The 23,242-nt window shown below is 50.3% G+C and overlaps 1 protein-coding gene across 4 annotated transcripts; it reads right to left on the minus strand.

Annotated features, from left to right (window-relative positions):
* Positions 1–93: 93 nt before the first annotated feature.
* Positions 94–23,118, minus strand: CGN (cingulin). Of its 4 annotated transcripts, none has more exons than XM_033859507.1 (21): positions 23,011–23,118; positions 15,924–16,798; positions 15,075–15,175; positions 14,852–14,921; positions 14,661–14,750; positions 13,066–13,193; positions 11,959–12,091; positions 11,454–11,666; positions 10,867–11,015; positions 10,481–10,613; positions 7,853–8,053; positions 7,296–7,502; positions 6,666–6,923; positions 5,481–5,651; positions 4,809–4,970; positions 3,696–3,785; positions 3,144–3,227; positions 2,915–3,033; positions 2,485–2,593; positions 1,932–2,095; positions 94–1,615 (listed from the first exon to the last, which is right to left on the minus strand). In XM_033859507.1, exons 2-21 carry the CDS (start codon positions 16,782–16,784, stop codon positions 1,474–1,476), a joined length of 3,585 nt encoding a protein of 1,194 aa, XP_033715398.1. In that variant the 5' UTR covers positions 16,785–16,798; positions 23,011–23,118; the 3' UTR covers positions 94–1,473. The 4 variants fall into 4 exon arrangements, with proteins under 4 accessions (XP_033715398.1, XP_033715408.1, XP_033715382.1 ...); XM_033859517.2 differs by lacking the exon at positions 23,011–23,118 and adding an exon at positions 22,501–22,623 and having other exon boundaries at positions 14,852–14,918; XM_033859491.2 differs by lacking the exon at positions 23,011–23,118 and adding an exon at positions 22,501–22,623.
* Between the last annotated feature and the right edge of the window lie 124 nt (positions 23,119–23,242).

Below are 23,242 nucleotides of genomic sequence, written 5' to 3' on the forward strand. Positions count from 1 at the left end.
CTTCAGCCTCTAAGCTGTACAGTAAAATGGTTTCTTCATAAAATTTAGACCTCCAAATAAGTCAGGAAAAAGAATGAGAAGACAAGTCAAGGATTTCAGTATAGATATATAATTTTAATATTTAATTTAAAATAAATTCAATGCTGGATTGGATTGGGAGAGAATATATGATATGCAGAATAAAGGAAATTTTTTTTAATCATGAAATTACAAGTCATTGGTGAGAACAGGCTTCTCCCTCCTCTAGGCTTCTTACAGAGTCTGCTTAGAAAATAAGAGAGGTGAATCATCTCCCTTACCTCCTCCCACCAGAACGTGGCTCTCCCCAAATCCCAAAGGAGGAATAAGTCCACCATTGCCTCTTCCCATTTCTACCAAGAGTCAGCCTCTAGCCCCTCTGTATCAGGTCCAAGCTCCTGAGATAATGAGGGTCCCTCGGTTCCCTACTGAGTTTGGGCACATCTGATCAGAGAAACCACAAGTTAAGGCCCCGGAGACCAAAACCTTTGCTTTTCAAACTTGCGTAGACAGTGGTCAGGGTTCCCAGGTGCAACCATCTTATAAGCACATCCATAGTCACGGAGGGAGAGGAGGAAGGATGGAAACCCTGAGCAGAAGCAGCCCCACCACCTTATCATGGCCCTCCCAAAGTCCCTCTCACAGGGCCTCATAGGCAGGGAAGCCGGTAGGTCTCTCGACCAGTCATTGGGGCAGCAGGGAAGGCAGAAGGCCCCGGGTGGGGAAAGGGTGGTCCTTGGAGAGGTATGAATGTGCAGGTAATAAAAGGCAAGAAGAGCATCCTTATCTCCGCACCCCAGCTAAGGCACTGAGAAGAAAGAAGGAACATAGAAACGGTAAAGATAGGAAGAGAAAGAGAGAGGGTCCCTTGGATCCTGGCCTGGGGAAGACAAAAAATACAGGAATGGAGACAGGTGGGGACTACCACATGGGCCCCATGACTGTGCAAAGAAGAGCCTCTGAGAAGTGGGTAGAGCCACGCCAGCATGTCCATTACCCATAATGTTCCCCTTACAGTGCTCCAGAATGGGAAGGAAATGAGTTGCAGGAGTCAAGGGGGCAGAATCACATAGGGTATTTCCCTGAGCCTGGGGTTAAGGGCTAAAGAAATAAAGCTTTATATACATGGCAATTTCTATCCCTTCCTATCCTGCTCAATCCCTCTCAGCCTATATGCTCACCAACCTACTGCTGTGAGGGAGCAGAAGAGGGGGTCGGCACTTAAGGAGGGGGCTCTGTTGGCTTAAAATGCCCACTCCTCCAGAGGAAAGGGAAAGTCTGTCTACCGGCTTAGCGCTGATGCCTTTTTTATCACCTTCACTCACACCCCTCCCTGTCTTAGGTCTGAATAACTGGGTCCCCCACAGGGATGAGGAATCTGAGGCTGGGCAGAGCAGAGCAGGACTGGCCAGGATAGGCCTCAAGTGTGGTTCATGGGCCCTTGTGGACCATGAGCTAACAGGAGCTAGTCTGCAGGTTGCTCTCCGTAAGCAGTGAGGCGATGGAGGAAGGATCGTAGACGCTGTCAAATTCCTCATCTGAGCTCAGCCCTTCATGTTGGAGAGTTGACTCAGCAGCTGAGCGGGAAGCTTTGCGCCTGAGTCAAAGAGAAATACTGGTCAGGGAAGGTGACAGAAAGATTTAAACAGCCTCCCTTTTCATGCTAAGGAAACTCCCAGTTCTCCTAAGGCCTAAAGCTATTCACAAGATTCCCCCACTAATTAGAGATATGGGGAGATGGGGTACAGGATGGGGGCTGAGATACTAAAAGACAGTCACACTGGCTTTCACCCAGGAATGAGTGCCTGCGAAGTCCCTTCTTAGAGATCCTCCTCCCCATCCAGTTCAGGAGAGCCCATTCCCTTATTGCTCTGCTATCCCGATGGAACAGGGGTCAGAAGAGGAGCCCGTACCAGGAGTCCTTCTCCAGGACTTTGATCCGGGCCTGGAGCTGTTCATTGACCTCATGCTGTTCCTCCAGCTCACGCTGGGCCTTCTTCCTCAGGCCATCCAGTCGCTCAATTTCCTCTTCGGCTTCATCCACCTGCCGCTTCAAAGCCTTCACCCTCAGGCTTAGCTAGGCAGGATACCAAGTCCCCACATTAGAAAAGGAGCTGCTGCTACCGTGGCCTGGGATCCTCCCCTGCAGCAATCTTGACAAGGTATATACAGTTGCCCCTAGGAAAATGTTGAGACCATGGGCCAGTACCCTAACCTCTTAGGTTTGTCCTGGGGATTAAATAAGTTAATACATCACTTAGAAAGAGAGCCTAGCACATCATAAGTACTCGATACCCATGCTTACTATGACTGCTCTAATCTAGTCCTTTCACTCTAGTCTCTCTGACCTTATAGAAGGAAAGTCTAAGTTTAGAAGATGTATGAGATGGGACCTCTCTTGGCCTTCAAGCAAATGCATAGTATATACTTGCCATATGGTTGCCTGGCCCTAGCTGCCATCCTTACCTGGTCTTTCTGGTCATTCACATGCTGTCGTTCATCATCAATCTGGATGGACAGCTCTTTAACTCTCCGCTCCAGTTTTCGGTTGGTGGACTGCAGAACTGTCTTCTCCCTAAGAGGGTGGGGTAGGGGGATGTCTATGGCTGTTGTCATTTCTAAAGAAACTCCTACTTGGCCCCATACTGCCTCCAAGAACTCCAAGGGCTCAGCCACGAGCCCAACCATTAGACTGAGGAGGATCCAGGGCAGATGCAAAGAACCAGGTAGATAGAGGTCATTCACATTTCAGAATTTCTGCAACTCTCTCTTCTCCCCATCAAGAGAAGAGGTCTCCCAAAAGATCAAGCCAGGTTGGCCATGTCTGAAGCAGAAGATGTAGGGACACCAGAGGAGAAAAGCCCAGAGGGAGAGAGAGAGGATGGGCTCATGTCACCTCTCTTCAGCCTGCAGCCGCTCCTGCAACTCCCGATTCTGGGACTCAAGCTGAGAGAGGCTGGCGCTGGGCTTCTGGAAGCCTTCTGAGCTGGCCAGCCGGCTCTTCAAGTCCTTGTTCTGAGAGGGACAGGAAGCCTCCTTGGTTAGCACTCAACCTGCGATTGCTTCCATGGTCATTTTACCCACCTCCTGAGGCCTATCCCCAAGACCCCCCCCCCCCACCTCACCTGTCTCTCCAAGGAGATTTTGTCACACTCCAGGTCCTGCCGAGCAGCCCTCTCCTGCATGAGCTCTGTCCTCAGCTGGTCCACCTAGTGGGGATGGGCCAGAGGAACCAGACTTAGGGAGGACTGATGATGAACCAGCAAGTTGAACCAAGTGGAGCAGAGTAGCTGGAGGGTGCTCTCTGAATCCCCCAAATTCCCAGGCAACTAAGAAATCACAGCCTACTCAGATGGGAGGGGCCCCAGAATTTAAACAGGGCCTCCTCAGTCTCACCAGGGACTAACGTCCCTTCTGAATGCAAGCAGCCCAGACTCAGATCCACAGCCCAGGCCACCAGGATTCCTTCCTCCATTCAAACTCCCGGCTTCTTTCCATCTGAGGAAACCCGCCAACCCCTCGCGAAAGCAGATGAGACCCTGCAGTAGAGCCGGCCACGCACCGATTCTGCAGCCAGAACTCCATATATGAAAGATGGGAAGGTAGGGTTGTTTCTGAAAGGGCCAAGAGGTTCTGTCATCGGGGTAGACACGGATAAGGCATAAGGAAGGGGTTACCTGGTCCCGACCACGATTCATCCGTTCCGTCAGCAGCTCCACAGTGCTCCTCTCCTCATCTAACTCCACCTCCAGCCGTGAGACTTTTTCCTGTGGCAGAGGGCCAACAGGTTAATTCTGCCCCAAATGCTGGACACCAGAACGCCAAACTCTGCCCAGGAGCCTCTCAGACACCAGCCTCCACAGGTTCTTCTCTCTCCCACATCCCAGAACCTATTGGTCCCTGCCCCTGCCCAGAGCCACCACGGAGCTAGCGCCCTCTGCTGCCCAAGTGAGGCATCAAGGGAAAAGGGTGGGCCCGCTCTGACCTTGGCGCCTTGGCAGGATGACAAACCCCAGAATCTATTTCTCACTGGTGCAGCCCTATTTCCCAAATGGGAAAATAGAGAGAAACCCAAGTGCCCAGGCCAAGGCTGAGATAAAGAGAGTCAGAAACTGAAGCATCAGGGTACAGATTGGGGAAGCAAATTCAAGTCAGGCAGTACCATGTAGAGGCTAAGACAAGACTGCCTGGATTTAAAAATCAGATCGACTGCTTCCTAGCAAAGGGGCCACGGACAAGTTGCTTGGCCTCTCTGTGTCTCAGTTGTCCTCATCTATAAAATGGGGAAAACAAGCCTACTCATGCCATAAGGTTACTCTCAGGATTAAATAATTCTTAAGTACCTGGCACACAGCACAATATGTAAGTGTTTGCTTGCTGCTGCTGCTGCTCTTATTACTGTTGTTGTTGTTATTGCCAAATATAGCAAACTGAAGACCACTGTTGACTCTAAAGGGGAGAAGCCACTGCTCAGCTCCAGCCAACTGTTGCCATGTGGACAATTCAAGACTCAAAGCCCAGTGTTATTATATTTTCCAAATGTATGAGAAAAGCCAGAAATCCAAAATTTTATGTGACATCTATAAATTTCTAAACAGTGGCAATTAATTCAAAGTTGTTTACAACACTGCAGTCAAACAAAACCCATCAGCTGTCGGCTGCCAGTTTCCTATTCCAGAGGCTGGAGTGTCCTGGCTCTTTTCCCCACATTAATCCCACCTGTGCCAGGATCCGGACACCCTCACCTTCCCCATCCCACCCACCACCCGTCACCCCCTCACTGTCCTCACCTCAAGGCCCTTGAGCTGACGGCTCCTGTCATCCTGGGAGCGTTTTTTGTTCTCTGCCTCTTGCTCCAGCCCCTGCAGTCGCTGGACCAGCAGCTCTTTGTCCAGCCGGGCAGAGTCCCGCTCAGCCTGGGATGCCTGCAGGCCCTGCCGCAGCCTCTGAGTCTGGTCAGAAGAGAAAAATGCAGCAGCTCAGATAAGGTAAGATGGGGGTTGAAGGGTGGAAGCAGTCCACCCCGTGGGGGAAAATTCTTCAACTCTGACATTCTTTAGAATTGCCAGAGCACGGTGATGATAAAAAGACTTGACTTTTAGCCCATATTCTCTATCGTCTTAAAATTCTCTACGCAAGTTTAAATCACGTGAGGAGCTTCTAGACTACTGATCCTGGATCCAAGCCCCAGGGTTTGTGATTTAAGTGTAACAGGAGGCATCTTGGGTGTTGAGATCTTAAAAATCTCCCCAGGTGACCCTAGTGTGCAGCAGAGTTTGAAAATCACTGCTGTGCAGACAGTGCATCCTCTACTGTCTCTGCCTACAGTGGACAACTCCCCCCACCCTCCCCCACCGAAGTGATTAGACCTAAACCCAGGTCCCAGGATCCCTTGGTCACAGGTTAAGAGGTAATGACCTTCAAACCAAGGACGTTGGGACTACTGCCATTTAGGCTCCTACCTCATCCTGAAGTCGGCTTAGCCCTCCAGCGGTCTTCTCAGCCTCACTGGCCCACTCCTTGGCCTGGCGCTGGGCATCCGCCACCTCCCGCCGGGCCTTTTCCTTGTAATCCTCCAGCTGGGCCTGGAGCTGCTGCAGGGCTTGCTTAGAGTCATTCCCAATCTGCTCCAGCTGAGACACAGAGAAAAGAGATTGTTCAGCACTGCATCTCTTTAACGGATGCCTCTCTCTCTTCTCTGGGCCCAGACTCCCAAGACTCTCCCAGAGCCTCCTTCCTGCCGAAGTAGCCCTCTCTTGCTCTTTCTTGGACCTAGGTCCCTAGTATGGCTGGGAGTAATATATAGATTTCCTGGGTTCAAATCCTGGCTCTACCACTTATTAACTGTGTGACCACAGGCAAGTTATTTACCCTCTCTGGGTCTCAGTTCCCCATCTGTAAAATGGGATAATAACAGTACACCTATATCACAAGGTTGTTGTGAGAATTATGTTAATTAATTACGTAAAGTACTTACAATAGTGCCTGATACAAAGTAAACCTTAAATGACCATATTTCAGCAAACCCAAGATACCAATGATTATTACAAAGAAAAAGAAAAATTTGCCAATTGAACTATAACATACCGTCAATTATAAGACACAAATCAATTTCAGAGACGATAAAATGTACATATTAGAACTGATGAAATATTTTAGGTGTTTGCTCCGGTTTTATAAATAAGCGATTAGGAGGAGAACCTTACCTGAAAAAAAGCAATTTATCTCCTTTTCTTCCTTTCTCCTTCCCTCCCCCAAATATAAAATTCTACCAATGAAAATTCCTGTTTTTAGGTCTTATAGACATCTAAGGAGGGATTATAGGCCTTTTTCCTTCCCCTAAATATAAAACTCTACCAACGAAGATTCTTATGTTTAGGTCTTACAGACTTCTAAGAGGAACTCCAGGAGACATTCTCCAAGGATCAAGATCATAAAGGAATGGGAGGTAGGGGGAGGTCAAGAACACTGAGGGGAAGTAGGAAGGATGCCACACTGCAGATGTAGACTTGGCCTCCCCAACAATGAACTTGAGGAAAGCAAACACCACACGTCGTGACCCCATTCCCTCCCCTGTTCCCCCCGCCCCCCAGGCAAGCTTCTGTATGAGCTGAGCCTCTTCCTGAGCCCAGGCCACCGTGCCCCACCTCCTTGTTCAGCCGGTCCACAGTCCTGTCCAGCAAGCGCTTCTGCTCCTCCAGCTCAGTCTTGCTGCGCCGGAGCGCCTCCCGCTGCTTCCCCTCCTCCTCCAGGGCCCGGTTCAGAGCCTGCTGCTCCTGTCCCAGGCGGGCCAACCCCCGCTGGGCCTCTTCCAGCCGTGCCTCCAGTGCCCGCTTGGCTGCTGTCAGGCTCCCCTCCTCTTCCTGAGCTGTGTTCAGGGCCTCCTCTAGCCGCTGTTTCTCTGCCTGGGAGTGGGGAAGGTGAGGGACGCTGGACTGAGGGGATGCAAAGCTTGGACTCAAGCCATTTGGAGGTGAGTAGGTGGGAGGGAGGAGGAAGAGATGTTTATGAAAAAGGTGGGCAATGAAAACAGGCTCAGAGGAACCAGCAAAGATCAGAGAACATGCGAAGAGTGGGAAATGGACAAAAATACCAGTGCAAAGGCTGAGACGTTCACACTAAAGCACACTCCAGGAATAAACCCGAGGTTGACAGAGGACTAGGGAGGCAAACAGAAGCACACTACAGGCAAAATCAAAGTGATGGCTGAGTATTTAGCCAGGGATGAGAGGAGAGAGGGCCAGGAGGAAGCCAACAATGTCAGCAAAAGCACTGACCTCTAACCGCTGCACCTTGTCCCGAAGCCGAGCCTCCGCCACTTCCCCACCCTCCGCCAAGCCTCGTGCCTCCTTCAGCTGCTGCTCCAGACCCAGGATGCGCCTTCGGAAGTCATCATTTTCCTCCTGGGTCTCCCGAAGCGTCGTCTCCACTGCTGTCCGACGCTGCCCCAGCACTGCCACTTCTGCCTCTGCTGCCATCTGAGCCTGAGGCCGGTTCAGGGAGAGGTGGCTCAGACCCCAGGGCTCAAGGTCATTGGCGACTCCCAGGAAAGCCACCCCAAAGAGAGCTCACACGAACCCAGGTGTGAAAAGGGGTAGTGCCACCAGCCAGAGGCTTCCCTGAGAATCCCACCCCTACAGAGATGCAATGGGTGTCACCAGGTACAGCCCAACCTCCCCCCCTGCCACATCCTGGCTACTTTTAACCACACACCTAGGACCAAGGTATTTGGTCTATACATACCCATGATAGGTAATTTTCCACGCCCTCTGGCTCCTCAGCCCTCCAGACCCCTCAGCCTCCACCTCCTAAGCCCTGTGCCCACTCCCCTTGCCTTGGAAGCCTCTTCACAGTCTTGTCTCAGTTGCTGGAGGGTCTTTTGTAGCTGGAGGTTCTGCAGTTCCAGCCCCCGGCCTCGTTCAGCCTCTACCCTCAGCTGCTTCTCCAACTCCCGCTCCCGGTGTCGCCTAGTCACCTCCTGGCTCTGCTTCTCTGCCTGCAGCTCCTTAAGTTCCTCCTGTGTCTGGCGCAGCTCCTAGAAGGGACGGGAAATGGTGACAGGGCAGAGAGAGCCAGCCTGGGATAACAGAAAGTGGAGAAACTGAAACTCTCGTACACTGCTGGTGAGAATGTGAAATGGTATGCCCACTTTGGAAAACAATTTGGCAATGTCTCAGAAAGTTAACCATAAAGTTACCATATGACCCAGCAATTCCACTCCTAGGCATATACCCAAGAGAACTGTATAAACATATGTTCACAAAAAACTTGTAAGTGAATGCTCATAGCAACATTATTCATTACAGCTAAATACAGAAAGGACCCAAATGTCCATCAATTGATGAACAGATAAAAAATGTGGTATATCCATGTAGTGGAATATTATTCAGCCATAAAAAGTAATGAAGCACTGATACTTGCTACAACATGGATAAACCTTGAAAAACATTATGCTAGGTGAAAGAAGCCAGACATGAAAGGCCCCATATTATAGGAGTCCCATTATATGAAATGTCCAGAATAGGCAAATCCATAGAGAGAGAAAGTAGATTAGTGGCTGCCAGGAGTGGGGAGGGTGACCGCTAATGGATGCGGGGTTCTTTTTTGGGGTGATGAAAATGTTCTATAAGTAGATAGTGGTGGTGGTGTTGGTTGTACAACTCTGTGAGTATACAAAACCCCACTAAATTGTATACTTTAAAAGGGTGAATTCTATGGTATGTGAACTAAATCTCCATTAAAAAAAATTACATGGAGTGAGAACAGATGAGGGTATGCATAAAACAGGATTGGCTATTTTTTTTAAATGCTGAAAACCAAAATATGTGACACAATAAATATTGGTGCTGCTCTGATTTCTTTTTTAAAAAATCAAAATATGATTTCTCATTCTAATTCTTTATCTATTAGCTACTTCTGAAATTCAGAAAGTATAATTAGGCTGAAAGGTTATATGTATATCGTGAGTCTTCAGTGTAAGACACTAACATACTAATTACAAAGAAAAAGAGGGGACTTCCCTGGCGGTCCAGCAGTTGGGACTCCATGCTTCCACCACAGTGGGTGAGGGTTCGATCCCTGGTCGGGGAAGTAGGATCCCACATGAGGTGCGATGCGGCCAAAAATAAATAAATTTTCAAAATTTTTTAAATAAAGAAAAAAAAGAAAAATAGCACAGTGTATGGTCTACAGTGGACTGGGTTAGTATATTTTCCTAATATATATCTTATTGATTTACTAAATACTTAATAAAATTAGCTTAATATATAAATGAAACACTAGTTATTACTTTTTTGCTTTTTAGCTTTACCCAGCATAATAAGTCAACTGAGATTGTCCAGAGGAATGTCCAAGTTCACTATATCAGCCAATATATTTCACAGACCTCAGACTATCCTTGATATTTGTTAACTTAAAAACAGTATAGTAAAAATTAGGAGTACTTTTGATTTCACAACCACCAAAGTATGTTTGGTTAACATTTATTATCTTTTTCTCCACCAAATATTTTGCATAAGCTCAGGCTTTTATTTATCTGGAAAATCATCATTCAGAGCTATATTTCTTTACTCATTTAAAAATATGATTACCTTGATTACAATTAGGTAGTTTTATAGTAAAAGCATGATAAACAAGAATTGATTAATTAATACTTGTTAACTGAGCACCTACTACATATACAGCATAGCAAATGAAAGAATATAAACCCAGAAGGATTCTCAGGAGGCCACAAATGCCAGTTCCCTATAATTAATGAAAATATTTTCTAATTTTCAAATCATCTGAAATAATTCATTGCTTTCTTGTCCTTCATAAACTGATACCAGGAATATGAAGAAATTATTTGTGTTCACTTCAATTTTATGACCTTATTATTCATAAAATATCCATACATGATAAAACATTTAGCTACCTGTGTCTAGATTCTATACTCTCTAAGCAGCCTTCAAATTACAATTTGGCTTCCCATATAGGTCAGCTGGCCATGCCACTGCAAGTGTTCCAGTCCATGTGACAACACTACTCATTGTAAGTTAATAAACTGGCATTCTAACTGTAAATGTTTGTTTCATAAGTGTAGTTAATGAGTCCCCTCTGAGAGACAGAGCAACTTTTGCTATCCTGACCAAATTAGGTTTCCAAGCTTGCAAAAATGACCCTGGAGTTTCACAAATCCACCTCAATGCTGCTACCCATGAGGTCTCTTGGGAGGCAGCCAGCAGCCTCTGGCTATAACCCAACCTGGCCGCCGAGAGCCCGTTCCATTAGAAACTTCTATACTGAGTGAGGAGACCAGTCCTGCTAGAGTGTGTGCTGGGAAGAGGTAAGGCTGAACAGGCAGGATGAAGCCTGAAAACCAAGCACACGGGAGACAGCCACACAAGTGTGGAGGCCTTCGTGGATAGGTGAGGCAGATGCCCATCACACCAACCTGCCCTATTGCCCCCCAACTCCCAAGTACCTTCTTGAGCTCCTCCACCTGGCGAGTATCTCCAGCATCAGCCCGGGCCTGCCCTAATTCCCTCTGCAAGACCTCTATCTTCTCCCCAAGTTCCTCTTCCATCTCCTCCTTCTCCATCCGCAGCTGCAGGAGTCTGAGCCCAGAAAGGTGAAACGAAAGGGAAAGGAAACAGGGTGAGGCCGCCTGCCTGGGAGAGGTGAGCAGGACAATGACAATGACAACCACCTCCCTGGAGGCAGGACACTGGGCACCCACCCTCAGGAGGGCGGAAGGTGGGGATGGAGAAGGGCAGTTTGAGAAATGGGAAAGGAAGGAGCACAGCACTGGCAGAAAAGAGGGGGAATATAAGAATCATGTATAAGCATCCTGGGGGGCAATGTCCTTACTCTTGCTTGGTGGCTCTAAGTTCCTCCTTGTTCTTCTGAAACATGCTCTGCCAATGCCCTGTCTCCTCCGAGGTCTCCTCCAGCTCCCTCTGCAGCTCCCGCACCAGGACTAACATCTTCTGCCTCTCAGCCTCCAATGCTGCGTAATCCTAGGGAAGGGGAGAGTCAGGGGCCAGGAGGCTCGGAGGGAAGAGCTCACTCCAAACCAAAGTGTGAGTGTGTAGAAAGGGAGGCTCAGGTCCAGAGGCACCATGCCCACTGCACACCCTGACACCCAGGGTACCTGGTGCAATGCTAGCAGAAGGCTCTCTTCCCAAGACACAGTCTGCCCCTCTGTCATCTACAGGAAGCCTCCCCCAGTTATTTCCCCATGGGACTTTGGTCACACATCCTCACAGGACTTCTGGCCTGCACTCCTTCCCTCTGCCCTTGTAGGTTTCCTGAGCAAGGTTTTCATTACATCTCACATGTGTCTTTTAGGGGGAGTTCCGGTTATGACCATGAAAAATTCCCCAAATACCAAGACCTCGAGGCAGCCCCCTTCCCTGGGGGTGCTCTCTTTTCCCAGCCCTGCTCTTGTCACGTGCCTGGGTTGCATCCTGCATGCTCCGGCGAAGCTGCTCTGCGTCCCGCTGGTACTGCTGCCGCACATGCTCTACCTCCTGGTCACGGGAGGCCACCTCCTCCTTCAGGGCGCCCTTCAGTGCTGTCAGCTCCCGCTCCCGCAGCCTCAGCTGCTCCTCTACCCGCTGCTTCCCCTCTAAGACCTCTTCCAGAAGCTCCCGGGTCTCTACCAGGTCCTGGGCAAAGTGAAGGTGGAAGTCAATCAAAAATATTTATTGAGCACCTCCTATCTGTTAGGCATGGTACCAGGTGCTCTCTGCCCTCTAAGATGCCCTGTTAGGATAAAGGAAATCTACCATTCTGGGCTCTAGTGCCACGCCGTCATTGAGTCAGCGTGAAAGCACCCTAAGGGATACCTGTAATCAGCTACCTACTCCCCATACTTTAGGGAAACTGCAGATGAGCAGACTTGAGGATGCTCTAGCTGAAAGGAAGCAGAGGCTAAGGTACCCCAATCCTGCTCCCTACCTTCATTAGCACCTCTTTAGCAGGCTCAGGACCCTGGGCCTGTTTCAGCTTGTCCTGCAGCTCCATCACCTGTGTCTCCAGCCCATGCCGTACCATTTCACCCTGGTCCAGGAGGAGCTTCATGTTCTGGAGCCTAATATTAATTATAGACAACAGTATTGAGCACTACGTGTAAGGCCGTTTTCTAAACACTTTACTTATATTAGTTCCTATAAACCTCCTTCAAGTCTTTGTTCAAATCCTAACAAGGCTTCCCCTGACTACTTTGTTTAATATTGCAACCCAGCCCTCCTGATCTGCTTTAACCTATTCTACTTACCACCTTCTCATATGTAATACGTTTACTTATACAATATGTTAATTGTTTACTGTCTGTGCCCCCTTCCTAGAAGCTATGCTTCATCTTTATGGTTCACTGATGAACCCCAGGAATCTAGATCAGTGCCTACTACACAGTACTCATTGCAAAAACTTCTGCTACATGAATGATTAAATCCTCACAACAATCCTGTGAGGTAGGTACCATCGTTAATCCCATTTTACAGGGCTTCCCTGTGAATTGGCACAGTGGTTGAGAATCCGCCTGCCAATGCAGGGGACACGGGTTCGAGCCCTGGTCTGCGAAGATCCCACATGCTGCGGAACAACTGGACCCGTGAGCCACAACTACTGGGCCTGCGCGTCTGGAGCCTGTGCTCCGCAACAAGAGAGGCCGCGACAGTGAGAGGCCCGCGCACCGCGATGAAGAGTGGCCCCCGCTCGCCGCAACTAGAGAAAGCCCTTGCAGAGAAATGAAGACCCAACACAGCCAAAAAATAAAAATAAATTGAAAAATAAAAAAAGAAATGTTCAGTTCCATCACATTTAAAAAAAAAATCCCATTTTACAGATTAAGAACCTGATGCACAGAGGCAAATCTAGGGAGCCTAACTCATGTGCTGTCAGCATTACTGATAGAGAAGGTAAAGAGAAAGGTCCTATCTTTAACCTTCTCTGTTGGCCCCTTTCAGCTTCTGGAGATTTCCCTGTCTCCCCCAGCCCTGGGGGAGCCTCTAACTCTGGCTGAGGCCCTCATGCAGCCCTGCAAGCACCATCAGCTGCACTCACTCCTTGGTGCTCTGCTGGGCTTCCCCACTCCTCCTCTCCAGCAGCTCCTGCAGTCGGCTGCACTCTTCTGCCTTCTCCTCTAGCTGCCGCTCCAGCCCAACCCGGAATGGCTCTAGCTTCTGCCGTTTCTGGAAAGGGAAAAGAGAGTGAAACAGGTGGAGAGTAGGGAAAGCCTCTCAGAAGGACCAGGAATAATGGGAATACCTAACATCTATTGACACTCACTATATGACAGGCACTGTACTAGGGACCTTATGTATATTATCTGCATTTAATCCTCATAACAAGCCTCGGTACTTGTAATGGTTTAAAATATGTCCACAAATTATTTGACATTTCTTTCAAAAGGTGAAGCCTCTCTCCTTGAGTATAGGCTGGACTTAATATAGGCTCCCTTTGAGTATAGGCTGTCTCTTCTAACAAATAGAAAAAGGGGGAAGTGATGTGTAGCTTCTGAGACTAGGTCAGAAAAAGGCATTGCGGCCTCCTCCTTACCTTCTCTCTTGGATCACTCCCTCCGGGGGACGGTAGCTACCATACTGTGAGGACACTCAAGCAGCACTATGAAGAGGTCCACATAGCAAGGAACTGAGACCTCCAACTAACAACCACTGAGTAAGCCGTTTTAGAAGTAAATCCTCCAACACCTGTCAAGTCTTCTAATGACTACAGCCCCAGCCAATACCTTGACTGGAACCTCATCACAGACCCTGAGCCCCAACTACCCAGTTAAGTGGCTCCCAGATCCTGGGCACTCAGATACTGGGGGATGTTTGTTTTGAGGTAATTTGTTACACAGCAAGAGATAACTAACACAGCACAATTATTATCCTCACATTACAGTTAAGGAAACAAAGGCTTAGAACATTTAAAGAATTTGCCCAAGGTCAGTTACATAGCCAACAAGTAAGAGTACCAGGATTTGAATTCAGTTTGACTCCACAGCCCACCGCTCAACCAGTACATGACACCGCTTTTCAGGAAGCAAGGGGAGTTACAATCTAACACTTACTGAGCACCACCTATATACAAGGCAATACTGTGACAGGTGGAAGCAGTATAAAAAAAGAGGAGTACGTAGGCTTGAGCATAAGACTCACCTGAATTTTAACACTCCTCCTCTACAACTTACCACCTTGAGCAATTAACCTTTCTGATCTTCAACTTTCTCATCATACAAGGGTCAAGGACGCCTATTTTACAGGGTCATTGTAATTATTACATATTACTCAGGATAGTACCTACTACAAAAATTAAACTCAATAAATGACAGCTACTATTACTACCATCATTACTATGATGATGCCAAGAACTGAGGTAAATAATTTACTCAAGATTTATACAGCCACAGTGAGTGGCAGAGCTAGGACAGGAAATTCCAAAGGAAATGGAATTAGAAGTAGTTAGACCCCTGATGAATGTGCTCCTCCTCTCTAAGCTCCAGAGAACCCCAGAAGTCCTTCCTGGGACTAGCACATACTCTTGTCTCACAGGACACACAAGTGCTCATTCCATTGTTTGGAAGGGCCAGCTCAGGCCAAGGTTCTTTCCCCCTGTGGCCCTTCATCCCTCCTGCACCTCTAATCTCTCCTCACCTTCACTTCTTCATCCAGCTTTTTCTGTAGCTCCTCCACTTTTTGGGTGAGTTCACCCTGCCCTGCCTTAGTGGAACCAGAAGAAACCATCTGCCAGAGACACGGGGGGAAGGAAGCGAGTCCACATCCAGATCCCAAGGCCCACAAGGCCCTAACCCTGCCCCCTGCCCCACCGTGAGAAGGCCACTCACCACCAGAGGCTGCATCTGCTCCAGCAACAAACTGACCTTCCTCCTCACAGAGGTTTCACTTTCTGAGCTTCTGGAGGATAAAAGGACAGATGCAAAGGTTAGGGGAGGAAAGGGGTAGCAGAGATGAGGGAAGGAAAGGCTAAGAGCAAGGAAGATGGGGAACAAAGCTAGAAGGAAAAGAAGGGAGGTGTGTGACTCTGCTATTGGGAGGGTCCCCACTCACCCGTCTCTCAGGATGCCGTAGATGGTGGCCTTCACGTGGTCCACACTGCCTGGTGGGACTGCCTCCTGCTGGTCTCGGAGAAGGTCTGGAGTTGATTTGAACTATAAAAAAAGTAAACCCAGAGCAATAGGAAGACTACAAAGGTTACGCCAGAAGCGTGTGTGGGGTTCAGATGGAAGAGACGTGGCAGTTGGGAGACGAGGCCCTTCAAGCACGACGAACAAGCCTGAAGTGGGGTAAAGAGGCAACACCTCTGAGGCCGGAGCAACAGGCCAGGAAGGGGTCCAAGCAGGGTACACCTCTCACTATCGCTGCAAACCAGATTTTGCTCGACACACAGATCTCGACCAGTTGTGAGCTGTGTCACAGGTTATTTGTCACTAATGGCAGTTAATGTACTAGAATTTGTGAATGATTTACTTTTAGAATGGGCTTAACTTTGTCTCAGAGTAAAGTCACTCCCCCACGCGCTCGCATTCCTGAGTGGGAGACAAAGCGGGGAGTTTTGGCAAGAGCACCAGGGAGCCACTCATATCTTCCAAGCCTGCCTCACATTTGCTGCAGACCTAGCAAACGCTGGTGACTGAGGCACAGTTAATGGTCGGGCAATGACAAGTAACTCTCCATGCTTGTGAATGGTGATTTCACAGTTACTTCCACTTCCTTCAGCATTTTGCCCATGGAAGTGTCTTGTACATGTGAATACCATCTATTAAGTAGATGGATAAAGGGGAGGACAAAAAGTAGACTTTCTGCCATAGGTCATTTGAACCAACATGGAGACCCAAGTAGGTCAGGGCTGATGAGAAGGGGCCAGGGCTTGGAAGCCACAGAGGGGTGAGGTCTGACCTGTAGCATGGGAGGGTCCTGTGCTCTCCCCCGTGGCTCCTCAAAACTCTGAAGGACCCAGTCCTGGGTCTGACGGGAACGGCTAAAGCCACCAAGACAGCTCTGGGCTGACTGTTTCATGCTGCCCGTGTGCTGGTCATGCTTTGTGCTAGGGGTCCAGTGGTTGGGGGACCAGCGCTCCCGTTCCTCAACGGTGTCCCGTGGGAGCCGGCTGTCCAGGCTCTGGCTCCGCTTGCGCTGTTCAGGGGGCAGTATCCGCGTGCGGCGGCCAGTCCGGCCCCGGGCCTGGCCCCCATGGTGACTGTCAAACTTGTTGATGAGGGAGTCCACCGAAGACAGGGGGGCAGTGTCAATGGTGCTGTCCAGGTAAGCTCCTTGGTGGGCTAGCTCCAGCAGGCTGGTGCTCCTGTTGCTTGGACCCATAGGGGCAGGGCCTGCCAGTGAGGCCTGGGACTGGGAGCGCAGTAGCCTTCCATTCCAGTGGGCCCCGGGCTCCTCATCAGATGTGCTTCCCTGCGAGCGGGCAGGAAACTCCTTGGCCTGAGAGTAGGGGCTCTCGGGAAGTTCCGAGTCGGAGCTCAGAGCTCCTGGGGCCCCTCGGTTGTTGGCCCCCTTGATCTGGACTCCAAAGGAGTCGCCACCTTTCTCTCCACTGTTGAGCACCACAAAGGGTTGCCCAGCGATGCCCTGCACACGCACGGCAACCCCATAGGTATTGGCTCTTGCATCCTTAGCTGGGCGTCGTCCACCACGACGTAGGGTGCCCATCTCTGCATCACACACTGGCTCTGTGATGAAGCGAATCTGGACTCCATGGTCTACAGGGCCCCGGGGCTCGGCCATGGTGGACACCTGCTCCATGGGTAGGAGGGGTCCTAGAAGATGAAGAGTTTAAGCTGAGAGACTACAAGTAGAAACCCAGAAACCTCCACTTGCCCAGCTTTTGTGAGGGTGATTGCCCTGCCAATCCCTTCTACACAAAATAGTGGTTCTCATACTTTACCTGAGCAGCAGAGTCACCTGAAGGACGAGTTAAAACAGACTGCTGGACCCTGCCCCCAGAGTATCAGATTCAGCAGGTAGCCCCAAACTGAGGATTTACAGTTCTAACAAGTTCCCAGGTGATGTGATGCTGCTGGTCCAGATTCCACATTCTGAGACCCACTGACCCAGAAGAATCCATTTCCTCTAATACAGTCCTGGGCAGCTTGGTTTTGTCAAGAGTTTAAAGATTTTTCTTGATCTTCACACGTACACCTATAGCACTACCATGTGCTTCTCCTACCCCCAGGGAAGGCAGAACCCAAGCCCCACCTGCAGACACCTCCAACCCAATGGAGAATAGGGGCCTCCAATCCCAGAGCTCATTTCAAATACAGAAGACCCCAAGATATGTCATCCCGTTTCTGGGAGGATACTCAAAGAAACCAATAGCAGTGATGCATCAGCGTTGGGGGAACTGAGGGCTGGGGACAGGGAAGGGAGAATGACTGGCTTTCTATTATATATCTTTTTGTCCCTTTTGAATCTGGAACCATGTACTACCTATTCAAGAAAAGATTTAAGTAACATTTAAGGGTACCAGTCCAGGAATTAGTTCGCTGGCGGTCCAGTGGTTGGAACTTGGTGCTCTCACTGCTGAGGCCTGGGTTCCATCCCTGGTCAGGGAACTGAGATCCCACAAGCTTCATGGTGCAGCCAAAAAAAAAAAGAGTATCAGGCCCCAGGACAGGCAGACTTGTCCCATCTGAGAGCCAGAGCCAAGACCACCTACAGGCCAGCTCCCTGGGTCTACATTGCCTAAGCTCAGAGTCAGCAAATGGAATGTGTTCCAGGTATTGCTTATTGCTCTGGCTCCAGGAACTTGCAGGGAGAGGTTCTCCTCTAAGCAAATAAAAATCCAGCTTCCCCACCCCTTCTGCTAACCTCCACCAGGGCCTAGCACCAAACTGGAGGAGGAGCCTCTGATGTGCCAGAGACACAAACATACCCAACTCAACCTCCCAGTGGAGCTCTGGGCCAAGGAAACTTGGCAAGGCCCCTTTCAGGGATTGTAGAAGTGCCAGGAAGCTCAGGAACCCAGGAGGGGTGGGGAAGGGAGGGGCGGAGCTCCAGGTGAGAAAGGAATTGGAAGAAGAGCATTCCTAGTAGCATTCCCAACCCCTCCCCTACAGGGGAAGATACAGGGGGGGAGGAACACCTTATCAGCAATGGTTCTTCACCTTTTCTGGTGTCTGAGAAAATGATGAAAGCAATGCACCCTTCCCCCAGGAGACAGCCCACCCAAACTTTTACCACAGAATCTCAAGAGGTCCTTAAGGCCCACCCATGAACCCAAGGACCCGATCCTTCCACTATGCAGACATCGGGGAGGACTTTAACCAACCACTGACTCAGATACCCCAAAAAGCAATATTTTTAGTTGGCAGAGCCCTATGTTGGAATTCAAGTAAGAAATGGGACCAGAAAAGAAGCTACAAGGCAAAGGCGTAAGTTCTCCAAGCCACTCATCCAATAGAAAAGGCACTGGACTATAGTCAGGATCTGGCTTGGAATCCCAGCTTCTGACCTTCACTTGATGTATATAACCTTGGGCAAATCACAACTTTTCCCAGCCTGTTTCCTCATCTGTAAAATGGGTATAATAATACCTCATGAGGTAATTACCTGTGAGAATTAGATAATAACAACTATGTGGGTATACACAACTGTAAAAATGTATCATGTTATACACTTAAGATTTTTGCACTTTATTTACTTAGGTTCTACTTCAATAAAAAGAGGGGAAATGTCAAGATATTAAACATGAATGCACCTAGCAGCATAAGCCTGTCACAAAGCTGACAACAAATGTTATCCTGCACATATGCTGCTCCTTCCAACAGGACCTTCCTGGCTTCCCCTGGTTTACAGAAGGATGCCACTTCCTAGAGAAGCCTTCCTTGACCATTCCTTCCCACAAACTAGATCAGATTCACGTTATACACTCCATAGTTGGCCTTCAGTGAGTGTGCCTCAGTTTAGTTATATATTTATCAGAATGATGATTTGTTTCCTATCTGTCTCCTCCACTAGGTTATAAGCTCCTGGAGGGAAAAAAGACATTGTTCTCAGCTGACTCCTGTGTCCCCAGGGCCTGGCAGATGGTAGATGTCAATATATATCTATTAAAAGTTGTATCCCAGGGCTTCCCTGGTGGCGCAGTGGTTGAGAGTCCGCCTGCCGATGCAGGGGACACGGGTTCGTGCCCTGGTCCGGGAGGATCCCACATGCCTCAGAGCGGCTGGGCCCGTGAGCCATGGCCGCTGAGCCTGAGCGTCCGGAGCCTGTGCTCCGCAATGGGAGAGGCCACAGCAGCGAGAGGCCCGCGTACCGCAAAAAAACAAACAAAAAGAAGTTGTATCCCAAACCAAGGCAGACTCAACACAGCAGTGGGGAGATTTCCCAAGGATCGTGCACAGCCATTTCTTGTTTGTCCTAGTAACAGGACCTCTTCCTGGCCTGGACTCCCTGTCCTATTCAGGCATAATTTTGGAACCAGATGTGCCTAGAAGTCACATGATTTATTCATGATGCAGCTCTACCCTGACAGTACATCTACTGATCTTCCAGATCCAGGTCAAGAAGTTCCCAGCCTAGTCCCAGAGAGTGCATAGCCCTTGCCTGCCCAAGAGCACCAAGCTGCTCAGAGGCGGCACCAAGTGTACCCTGAGGTCCCAGTGACTCCCTAACCTCAACCCCCTTCAGTCCCAGGACATGTGGGTCAAGGGCCAGGAGGGCTAAAGGGATCTTTGGGGTGGGTCAGAAAGCAGGGCTCTAAATGATTCAACATGGAAAACCCGAAACCTATCCGCCTTCAGTTACAGAGGACAGCGGGGCGGGGCCCGGTGAGCAAGGCAGCTCCAAGGCCTTTCGTAAGCCCCAGAGGCAGGTAAATAGTGATCTAGTGCCAGGCAACAGGGAGCCCAGAGCCTCTCCTCTCACCAGATGCCTGACCCTGCTTTTCCCACCAACTGTACTCTGGGAAGAGACTAGGCCACAAGTTAATTCAGCTTCATCTTTCTGCCTCTGTCATTCCTGCCTGTAAGGAGAGGGAGAACACAGCACTTGTATCAGGCAGCCACTTCTCCCTGAGTTACTCATTAGCCTGCCCTGCCCCAATTCCATCACCTCTGGCCCAACCATAAGCAGCTGGCTTCCAACTAGGAGTGACAGGGTCTCTGGACTCCTGGCAGGAAGTGGGGGTGGGGTGGCTCCAGGTGTGCCCAGGAAGAACTGGTATACATACGGCCTGGCAATATGCTAGATGCTATATAATTGGCAGATGCAGAAAATGGGTGAACTAGAGGTACAGAGATTAGACTCCCCTCGGAGGAAACAAGGAAAGCAAATGGTGAAAACAGAAAAGGACAGTTCGATGACCTTGCTCTTTCGGCTCCTATTTTCTCATAAAGAGTTAGCAAGATAAGGTTGCCCAAGGATCCAGAAAGAACCCCCCATGTGGGCTTCCCTGGTGGCGCAGTGGTTGAGAGTCCGCCTGCCGATGCAGGGGACACGGGTTCGTGCCCCGATCCGGGAAGATCCCACATGCCGTGGAGCGGCTAGGCCCGTGAGCCATGGCCGCTGAGCCTGCACGTCCGGAGCCTGTGCTCCGCAACGGGAGAGGCCACAACAGTGAGAGGCCCGCGTACTGCAAAAAAAAAAAAAAAAGAACCCCCCCCCCCCCCCATGTGTACTCCTGGCTCAGTCCACTGGAAAAGTCAAACCTGAGCACCAGACTAGAGCTGCTTGGCCAGTGGGGAAAAAAACACAATGAGGAACTGGGCCCCTGCAAACTGGCTGGACTGGTTTGAGAGGCAAGGGAAAGGGGAGGGCCGGGGAGACTCCACTGGCAGCTTGTGAAGCAGACCAGAGAAATTCCACACCACAGAGGAGGCAGAGGGGCAAAACCATGGGCAGGGACTCCGTCCAGCTTAGATGCCAAGGCCAAGGCTCTGAAGGAAGAGGCAGAAGGTGGGGAGGGAACAGGCAGGAACAGATACACAGTGTGCCTGGTGACTGACAGACAGGCCAGTGTGTAACAGAAGACTTTGTCTCCCTCTACCCCTCCCTCTAAAGTTCCCAAGGTTGCATTCCAGATCCCACACTTAACCTGGGCCACCTCCCTGGCCCTCAGTTCTCCCCTTCCCTGGCGTGAAGAAAGCAGCAGCCCTACCCCCTCCTCACCTCCCACATGGGTGATGGCATGCAGGTCAGCCTGGGGAAAGCAGGAAGGGTTCTAGGAAGCCAGAATCCTCTTAGGGTCAGGCAAATCTCTGGATTAGCAGTCCCCTAGAGCCAGCCCCCCATTCCCGAATATCCAGGATGAAAAAAGAGGTAGAGAGGCATGTGCAGGCAGCCTGTCGACAACATAGCGGTTGCTAATTATTTCCCAATTACAACAACTCTCCTCAGGCAGGGCATCAAAGGGGCCAAGCTAAGGCTGGCTCTGATTCCCTCACCTGCCTAAGGCAAGGGAATCTGCCTCAGAAATTTTGTCTCAGCCCTGACGTGCACCTCTCATCCAGCTTGGAGACTCAGAGGTGCTGAATCTCCTAGACCTGTGGTCTCCTGAGGAGTCCTGCTTATTTCCTGCACCAGTGCCTATGGCTAGTCTGACAGCCATCATGGTCCAGCTGTCAGGGATGCCTGGTAGGGTTTAAGGAAATAATGGGAAATTTCTGAGAGGCATCAAGGAAATTGGTTAGGCTCCCAAACCTCACCCAATGGCCCCACCTAGAACCACAGAAGTATGTATGCTTGGGGGAAGGGCTTGACATTAGCCCCCAGAAAGAGGCCTCATTAGAAAGAAGTATTTCTACACATTTTGTAGGCCTAGGGATCTAGGCTTACTCAAATCCCTCTCTTGTAGAGCACTCTCTCAAGAGAAAGAAGGAAATATTCTCCCTGGCAAGAAAGCAAAGGAGGACAAAAACTGAAAGACTTAGTTTCACACCTAGCAAAGAGATGGGGGTGCCCTCTCGCTCTACCTCTCAGTGTCTATTAATTGCACCTGTCTTGCCCTACAGATGAATGGTTAGAGAAAGATTCCACCTCAAAGCCAGAGGGAGGTATCAGCACCGGCTCAGACTGGCAGTCGGGTAAAGAACCTCAGGGAAACAGCACCTTTCCACGCCCTTTCCTTTACATGTCTGAACCTCAGGCAGCAGTTCCCTTTGCCCAACTGAGACTGACTCCTTCCCCCCACCATTCCGGTCTCCAAGAGAAACTCTGCCCCGGGGACTGGCGTCTGACCTCCAGAGATATATGGGCCCTGAAACGCTTCCATGCCCTGGGAATAGCCTTAGCCTCAGGTGCCCCTCACCTGGCACCTTCCCAGGCACCTGCGTGTGGCATCTTAGAGTAGGAGCCAGCTCTTAATCACTACTCCCACCCTAACTTGACCTCCCCTCCTCCTCTCGCCAACTCAGCACCTGTGCCCTGGGTATCTCTGATCGCCTGGACTCCCGCCCCTCAGGGGTACACCTGAGGGCTCGCCTGCCTCTCAGGTGCCCTTGCGCCCGTCCGGTTCACTCACCCCAGCCGGGCTCGGCGTTCCCGGGCTCGGGCTCGGGCTCGGGTAGAGCTGCACGCGCGGCTCCCGGGCCCTCCCCCTCTGTCCCTCGGCGCTCCCTCCTTCTTTCTCCCCCTCCCACCAACCTGTTACTCCCCTCCGGAGCTCCACCTCCATTGGCCGTCACCACCCGCCCCGCCTTACCCTTCCTCGGTTGGTCCGTTTCCCGCGAGGGGCGGGGCCACCGCCGCAGGGACCCGGACCCGGGGTCGCTAGCCCGGGTGGGCGGGAGGGGCCGGTCGGGTCACGTGGGCCGGCGAGCGGTGGAGTGCGGGGGCGGGGGTGGGGCTGCGAGGGGCATCGGGAGGCCATTTTGGGGACTTAGTGGTTGGCCGCCCTTGACGGCCCCGGCCCGGCCCCTGGACCAGGATCCTCCAGCCAGAGCATCTTCTCTCCTCAGCTGCAGAAGAGTCCCCCGCCTGCCGGCTTCTCGACGGGAATCTCTGTCCAGACTCCTTTCTGCTCTTCACCTACCTCCGCATAAGCCAGAATACTCTTCCGTCGCATTCTGCGGAAAATATCTTCCCGGTCCCCCGACGTCAGCACCTCCTCCACTTCAGCTCCGTCTCCCTTTTCCCCAACCTGAGCTGGATCCCAATCTTGGATTCTCCACCCCTGTCTCCTGGCCTCCACAAATCATTCAGCCTGGCACCTTTTTCTCGGTAGTATGTATCAATTTCCAAATCATATAATTTAATCTAAAATT

Source organism: Tursiops truncatus, chromosome 1 (assembly GCF_011762595.2).
Source record: "Tursiops truncatus isolate mTurTru1 chromosome 1, mTurTru1.mat.Y, whole genome shotgun sequence".
NCBI lineage: Eukaryota > Metazoa > Chordata > Mammalia > Artiodactyla > Delphinidae > Tursiops > Tursiops truncatus.